At 40.5% G+C, this 8,028-nt stretch overlaps 2 protein-coding genes across 3 annotated transcripts in view; both read right to left on the reverse strand.

The window, feature by feature from the left end:
- f10 (coagulation factor X) overlaps window positions 1-1,277 on the reverse strand; it is a 9,852-nt gene extending 8,575 nt beyond the window's left edge. The window contains exons 1-2 of the mRNA XM_016441704.1: window positions 1,103-1,277; window positions 736-896 (exon numbers count right to left, since the gene is read on the reverse strand). Of these exons, the coding sequence (XP_016297190.1) occupies window positions 736-896; window positions 1,103-1,163 (222 nt within the window). The 5' untranslated portion in view covers window positions 1,164-1,277. The remainder of the gene's footprint in view (window positions 1-735; window positions 897-1,102) is intronic.
- Window positions 1,278-2,067: 790 nt separating this feature from the next.
- Window positions 2,068-6,630, reverse strand: f7i (coagulation factor VIIi). 2 transcript variants are annotated; one of them, XM_016441761.1, is made up of 8 exons: window positions 6,491-6,630; window positions 6,132-6,295; window positions 6,025-6,049; window positions 3,839-3,952; window positions 3,633-3,770; window positions 3,315-3,418; window positions 3,116-3,236; window positions 2,068-2,751 (listed from the first exon to the last, which is right to left on the reverse strand). In XM_016441761.1, the coding sequence occupies exons 1-8, from the start codon at window positions 6,546-6,548 to the stop codon at window positions 2,126-2,128; spliced, it is 1,350 nt and encodes a 449-aa protein (XP_016297247.1). In that variant the 5' UTR covers window positions 6,549-6,630; the 3' UTR covers window positions 2,068-2,125. The 2 variants fall into 2 exon arrangements, with proteins under 2 accessions (XP_016297247.1, XP_016297238.1); XM_016441752.1 differs by having other exon boundaries at window positions 3,633-3,773.
- Between the last annotated feature and the right edge of the window lie 1,398 nt (window positions 6,631-8,028).

Here is an 8,028-nt window from a genome sequence, read left to right on the forward strand (position 1 = left end):
TATTAATTATTCATATTTCCCCTTTGAGCTGATTCGCTACAGAATCTATGACTGTCGCTTCAGTTGAGTGATTTTAATGGAATGGCACTCTGAGCCGACTTATATAAAGGTCGGTTCCGCCCATTCTGGTGGGCTTGAGCGCCATTTGTTTGTGCAGCTACACAAACGTTAACAAATCAGGCTTCAGTATCAGGGTAAACAGGAGTTGTCCCCCATATGCAATGCTCGTTCCATTCTCTCAGGGAACGGAGGTTACTTCAATAACCAGAGAGTTATCTTGCATTTAGATCATGTGATAATACAGTTATGGAGGTGATTATTTCAAATCATTTTGATGACCGACTTAGGCAATATCAGATTTAAAACAACATTTGAGATGCAACATTGCGATGGGATCTCTGCGCTGGTTAGTCCAGTTATCCAATCACATGATCTGTTTTGGCAAAGTCACATGAGTTCTTTGATGCACATCAAGGAATTTATTTGGTAAATTTGTTTCCATCATAGTTTATGCACGACTTCTTATTGGATTAAAAATTAACCAACTCAATTGAGCACATATGTTTTTTATGCAATTTTTTTTAATGTTTATGTGCATCGTGGCGGAAACAGCTGATGTCTGCAACCGTTATGACTGTTTTTTTGGGGCCTAAGGTGGTACATATGATTTCCTGAATGTTTTCAATAAAATATTTTTAAAAATAAACCAATAAAATGAATAAGCAAACCACTGACCGTCTTTTTAACATCCTCAAAGATTTCTCTGGCTTCCTCATAACTGCAGCGCTCCTCAACACACTCACGCTCCATGTTTCCCTTTTTCACCTCCTCGAACATGGTGTTCGCGCGCCTGCGCCGACTCAGGACCTGACTGGCATCTTGAGTGTGGAGGAAGACTAGAGAAACACATGACATCCTCATTATCATGAAAGCCTTCCTCTACCAGAGACTGATAGCAGCAGAAGAGACAGTGTTGACAGTGCTGACAGTTAAACTCACTCTGACATTGATTAGACATTAAAGAACAAACCTTTAGGTCAGAAACAGAGAAATATGAGTCATTCTGAATCTGCAGTCTGTTCATTCGAGACGACACACTCACCTTCTGAGTTCACACAGTGTATTAGAAACAAGAAAAGAAAATTCCAGAAGACCCAAGACATTGTCTTTTGTCAGCGTTCAGCTCTTTCACATTAGAGGATCGTTCAGAAAACAAACAGAAGGTCAATGAACTGAATGCTGGGAGAGAGAGACACAGGAACAAGGGGAGGAGAAACTGACAAGAGGACAAAGTGAAAAGCACCAACATTTGCTCAAATAAAGAGGCAACTGTGAAGTTGTTTACTCTTACGACATGTGATATTTCAGTTTAGAAATCAATAAACTACATGAATCCTCTCTGATGAATTCATGATGTTCTCTACACAAACACGAGATTTGAGAACCGCAGCCAAGCAGAAGATTATCAGGGAATAACTTCGGCTCTTTTTCTCACACAAAACATTGGACGTCAGAAGACATGAATATAGTGCACAAGACAGAAGTGCAGAGTGCAGTCCTCACAAACACGTTTCAATAATGTCAGTGATTCATTAAGTGTCTAATGGTAATGCATTTACGTTTATTTATTTAGCAGATGCTTTTATGCAAAACAACTTACAAATGAGGAATACAAGTGAATGATCTTAAAGAGCTGGTGATGCAATGGTGTTAAAACAAGTGAAAAACCGCCTCTTTGTCAATAGTTTAATCATCTAAATATTTTCTGTCCTCTTTAAAGTTCACAGAGATGAAAATGAGCTGTTAACTTTCTTTTATTGGAATATCTGAACTTTATCTGTATTTTATACAGACTAACATAATGTTCACAAAATGCGCAGAACATCTCACATCTGACCCTACACAGGGTCACGTCTGATTTATGATTAGACCAGAGCAACATCTGCACAAAAAAATCAATGCGGTTTCAGTTAATGACTGCCTAACTGTCCCTCAAACATGCCTGAATGATCCCTAAAACCTAAACGCATGAAGATCAGATGCATGAATGACAAAAACACACATAAACAAACTCAAAGTGATGGTTTTATTTCAAAGCTCATCACATTAACCTCTGGTAGAGACATTATTTGTGAGCGGATGGCTTAAATGGGGATCCACTGATATTCAGTGGTTCGATGGGTGTTTTCATAACCATCTCAAGCCATTTCAAAAAGTTGGCCACTTTGGTGTAAATCCCATAGTTCCCAGGCTGACTGCAGCCTTTACCCCACGACACGACGCCCGTCAGGAAGGACGTTCCCTCGTAGCGTGTGACGAGCGGACTGCCATCATGTCCTCTGCAGGACTCGTGGCTGCCCTCAGTGTACCCTGCGCAGAACATGTTTGCAGAGATGTTAACGCCGCTCTTCACTACACACTGTGCTGTGGGAAACAGAGGGACAGCCAGCCGCTGCAGTGTGGCGGATGATGGGGCTTTAAGGCCTTTGGACGGATGGATGTTGTCCCCTGGGGTTCGCTTGCCCCATCCGCTAAGTGTGTGGAAACGGACGGCCGCAAGCTCACTCTGTGCCAGGTGTGGTGTGGGGAGGCAAACAGGCACGGTGTACACTGAGTACTTGGGTTCTTCATGTAGCTGTAGGAGGGCCAAGTCACTATCCAGTGACACAGGGTCATAGTTCTCATGGATAACCACACGAGCGACATTATACGCCTCCTCTGAGCCATCCATCACATCCAGGTCATGATCACCTGAGGACAAACCAACTTTACAGCTGAAAATTAAGTTGCTTCACTGTTATTTTTCTGTTTATTTCTGTGAAGCTGCTTTGAAATACTGGTATTGTTTAAAGCACTGGCTCTGAATTCCAGTCCTGTGGACCCCCTGCTCTGCACATTTTGCATGTCTCCCTTATTTAACACCTCTGATCCAGATCATCAGCTCGTTAGGAGAGAGATCCATGAACTGAACTGAGTGTGTCAGATAAGAGAGACATAAAAAATGTGCAGAGCAGTGGGTCCCCAGGACTGGAATTGAGAATCACTGGTATAAAGCACTACAGAAATGAATGTGACTTGACTTTACAACCCACAATGACAGAAACACTTCATATACCTGTAATAACCTTCAAATGCTTCATGTCTTTCTGATGAATGCAGTGAGCAGCAGTTACGACCCAGTTATCATCCAGAAGAGCCGCTCCGCACAGACTCTCACCATTATAATCTATCAAGACCTGAGACAAATAATACACTCATAAATCATTTGATCGCTCGTCATGACACTGCGATGTGTTGTGCACATTTACAGTTACCTGCCAAGGACAGTGACCTCTGGGACAGTGAATTCCACCCGCAAACTCTTTTTGGGAATGAACGGTGTTCTTCTGAAGTGGAACCTTTCCACATGGATATTCAACTGCAGATGATAACAAAACACATTTGAAATAGAAAGTTTGGCAACAGAAACTTTGAATGTTGGCTTGACAAAAGATTGCCTGTTGACAGTTTTATACGCCTTGTATACAGTATTGTGAATACTTTACTTTTTGAATACGTTTGGAGAGATCTGAACATCTGTAAAGTTTTTGTCATTTTTATTCTCCAGCTCATAAACACAGGACTTTTCCCACCTTCAGCAACACAAGACATCCCATCAGCTCCCAGTGCGTATCCTGCAGCGCATCTGCATACATGTCTGGGTCCGGAAGCGTCACAGAACTGCTCACAGCCTCCGTTCACATACTGACACTTAAGCGTCTCCTCAAACCCTACTATTCAAAACAGCAACGTTATATGAACTGCTGCTTATTTCACACGTGTCATGATGTTCACGTACCCTTTTCACAGTATTTGCCCTCAAAGCCCTCCAGACACAGGCAGTAGTAGGTGTTGGCCAGATAGATGCATGAGCCATTGTTCTTGCACGGATTGGTCAAGCAGGGCTCCTTAGCTTATTTAAACAGAATGACAAGTATAAAATATAAAAATAAAATAAAAAGCAAACATTTGAAATGGAAACACCTACATTTCTAAAGTGTTCATCAAGAATTGAGCTGAAACACATTTTTTGAAGATACAGAACCTTTGACTTTAGGTCAATAAATACTGTAATGTCAATACAGTTGTCATCCAGAGGTAGTACATGTAATCACCTGTAATGAAATCAAAACACTCTTATACAAGAGTGTCACTGTTACAGTACCATATTTGCCATAGTCAATGTTACAATAAAAGCCGTTCTCTACAGTTATAGACAATCTATAACAATACCAATAACTAAAATTAGCATTCTACCTCTATGAGAATACTGAGGTCCACACGACAATTATAACAATAGTGACACAGAATAACAATATTGTTGGAATCATTTTAAAAACGTTTTTTTTTCAGCTGATGAACAATAAAAACACTGACAGTCAATCAGAATACGACTTTAAAGAGCTTTTAGCATTTAAAGCGACAGACGACAAATCTGCAGTGCACTTCTAAACAGAATATTACTGTGTGTTGGTGTCATTGGTATCAGGGCAGTTTCTAGCCAATTTGACACCCTAGGCGAAATCCCTATTGTATAGTAACGACACTAATTTGTGGAGATTCAGTGCATTGAGTTCCACAAATCTGAATGCATTATTTGTAAATTGACTGTTAAGATTAACATTTTGCACAATTTAGTATCTGTAATATCATTGTGTTGCCACTAGATGCCTGTATAGCCCTATGTAACAATCCCTAGTGGCTAAGACATTGCACATAATTTACACATAAATTAATTTTATTACATTTTGATTTGGATACTATATACTATACTACTACATATTGTTTAGATATTATCAATAGCTACTTTTTTGTCTTTATCTGTTTTTTGTTCATTTTTTTTGTTGTTGTTTCTTGAAACATTGATTTAAAGTGTCAGTTGTTGCATTATTATTTCAGTCAAACCTATAAAACCCCTTTGTTACCCCAAACTACATATAAAAGCTTTATCAGTGGCATAAAAGTAACCAATGCAGCTACTTAATCATTTGCTACTCGATAACGCGTTAACTTCCCCTTTAAATAACGTGACGCTCTGCCCTCTATGACGCTGCTCCCATTAAGCGCTGTTGGAAGTGAATGAATTGATTCAACATTTCAACACCTCCGTAAGGATGCATTTAACTCGACAAAGCGGTCTAATAAAGGATGTATTGATCTCGTGAATTAGCGAATTTTACTATACAAATATTTTTAAATTGGATGTTAAAGTTTATATGGGAATATTACATGACACGCTGATCCTTTAACAATGCATTGGCGCAAAAAACGCACACCTTTTGGACAAATCTGCCACAAATATTTGGACAAATGTGCCACAAATACTGCCTAAACAAAATACTGATTTTGTGCACTTTATTTACTGTACCAATATTTTAAATTGGCCTTTGAACTTAGCTTTATTGCATGGCAAAAAAAAGTGTTACCTTGCCAAAGCACTGACAGAGCCCACTGATCTAATGGCGTTGTTGAGCGCTCCAAATGCAAACTTTGCATGCAACAATCAGGCAGCAATTGACAGCACTCTGGTCTAGTGGCATACAGGCATCGTCAGATTGACAGTACTCTAGCCCAATAATGTTGGGGGATCCAGTGGGGGCGCAGTCATATTTCAGGGTGACCGTGCCACTCTTTATCACAACCCTGCTAAAAGTGCCAGTACGTGCGCTCATTGGCGCCCTTCAGCTGGTGGCGCCCTAGGCGACCGCCTAGCTCGCCTATGCCTAGAAACGGCCCTGGTTGGTATCATTACAGTCAGTGGCGTGCACAGGGGCCTGGAGGGGCTCGAGCGATTTGTACGAGGGGGACCCTCCTGCCCTCGTAATGTGCACCTGCGCATGGCACTGATTGATTACATGTTCTTGGTGTGAAAGGGCTTTAATACTGTAGTCATTTAATATCGTCACCACTGTCATCAAAACAGTAATAATGTCAGAAATAACTTGATGACTATAGGGTCACATTTAATTTGACACATAAACTCACCGGAGTAACTCAGCCAAAACTGTTTCTGCAAAAGAGAAAAGGAACATATACAACGTTTAAAAAGAAAATTAATTATCAAATTAATTCTAAGATTGAGAATGACGTACCGTCTTCGTGTCGTCCTCGAACACCTCGCGCGCTTCCTCATAGTCGCAGATTTCTTCGATGCACTCGCGCTCAAGATTCCCGCGCTTCATCTCCTCAAGGAACCCGGAGTTTGCGCGCCTGATGCGCTGCAGCACCGAGCTGGCGTCATCTTTATCAAGAAACACTGAAAACAACAAGAACCAAACTAAAGATAGTTTGACACGCACATCATTTAACAGGCTGTCAGTAACGATAAACGAGCGACGCGACACTCACGAACACTCCCGCCAGTGCGCTCAAGCCAGCTGATTATAACCGGGAGCGTTTTAGCTCGTGTTATGTCGCTCGCAGTTCTTTCAGTATTGTTTTGTCGTCTTACAGCCGCTTGATCCGTGAAATATCAGGACACACACCAATACAACAGCACGAGTTTTCATGTTCACCAGCGGACGCGCGAGTGCTCAAGAGTTTCCTCAGACCGCTCGATTTGGTGCAAAGGGCTGATTGCACTGAACCGATGTGAGACTTCACGAGGTTCATGAGATTCAAGTAAACACACACACACACACACACACACACACACACACACAAACTGGTTTCCATGTTTTATGGGGACATTCCATAGGCTTAATGGTTTTTATACTGTACAAAGTGTATTTTCCCCTTTCCCTAACCCTACCCCTCACACAAAACTTTCTGCATTTTTTAGATTTTCAACACTCTCAAAAAGTATGTTAACATTTTTTGTTATGACTATTTTAACACCCTTTCAGACATACAGATTTTCATACAGATTTTTTTTATTTTCATACATTCAGACATAAATTACCAGTAATTACCGTAAAGAGATCATGTGTGAACAGGACCTTTTAAAAAATACCGGTAAATTCTTTCCAGCAATTTACCGGTATGTGAAGTTGTAACATTACCAGTAAATTACTGGTAATCTGCTCTGTATGAATGCAGAATGAAGATTACTGGTATTAGCACGTACAAGTTCAGACTGTCTAATCTGGGCAAATAGGCTCGTTTGAGCTGTGGCTAGCCTCGCCTGAAATTTAGGCGAGAGTAGGCGGCTACAGTGCGGGGAGGAGTGAAATAAGCGCAGTCAAGACGGGTCCTGACTAGAGGTTTTCTCGGGTCCTAAAATCTGTACCCGACCCGAATCACTTCTTACCCGAACCCGACGTGAATAAATTAATTTTTTAAAAAGAAAAACCCGACCAGAGACAGACCCGCTGAAATTAGACCCGAGTCCGACCCAACCCGACAGCATTTAATTTCGAACCCGACTGGACACGCATGTAAACGGCATTGACGTGTGTACAGCCTGCAGCCCCACAGTCAGTCAGGAAAAATCCCGGTGTCCTGCTGACTGATTTGGCCGCTTCTCCATACTTTGATTTATTTAACATTTATTCAGTTTATTATTAGGCTACTTTATATTAGTGCCTGCCTGATGGATACAAGTTATTTCTGAGCTCGGCTTTCAATTGTGACCAGTGGATTTGAAAAATAAACGTGACAGTTTGATAAAAAAAATAAATCGATAGCCTAATAATCAGTGTTGGGGGTAACGCATTACAAGTAACGTGAGTTACGTAATCAGATTACTTTTTTCAAGTAACTAGTAAAGTAACGCATTACTTTTTAATTTACAAAAGAATATCTGAGTTACTTTTTCAAATAAGTAAGTTATGCTCACAGTGTTGAGAGAAATCAGAAGATGTTACTGCAAGTAGTTCTAAAATAAATATGAATATGCATTAATGCATCTCACTCACAAAAAAAAACAAACAAACACAGATTCAGTATTCCTCAAAATGAATAAAAATAATGCAACTCAGAATATGACGCAAACCTGCAATACATAAATGTTAAACAACACAAATATCCTTTATGTATTTAATCCCATTT

Source organism: Sinocyclocheilus anshuiensis, unplaced genomic scaffold, assembly GCF_001515605.1.
Source record: "Sinocyclocheilus anshuiensis isolate Anshui unplaced genomic scaffold, SAMN03320099.WGS_v1.1 scaffold2063, whole genome shotgun sequence".
In the NCBI taxonomy this organism is placed as follows: Eukaryota; Metazoa; Chordata; class Actinopteri; order Cypriniformes; family Cyprinidae; genus Sinocyclocheilus; species Sinocyclocheilus anshuiensis.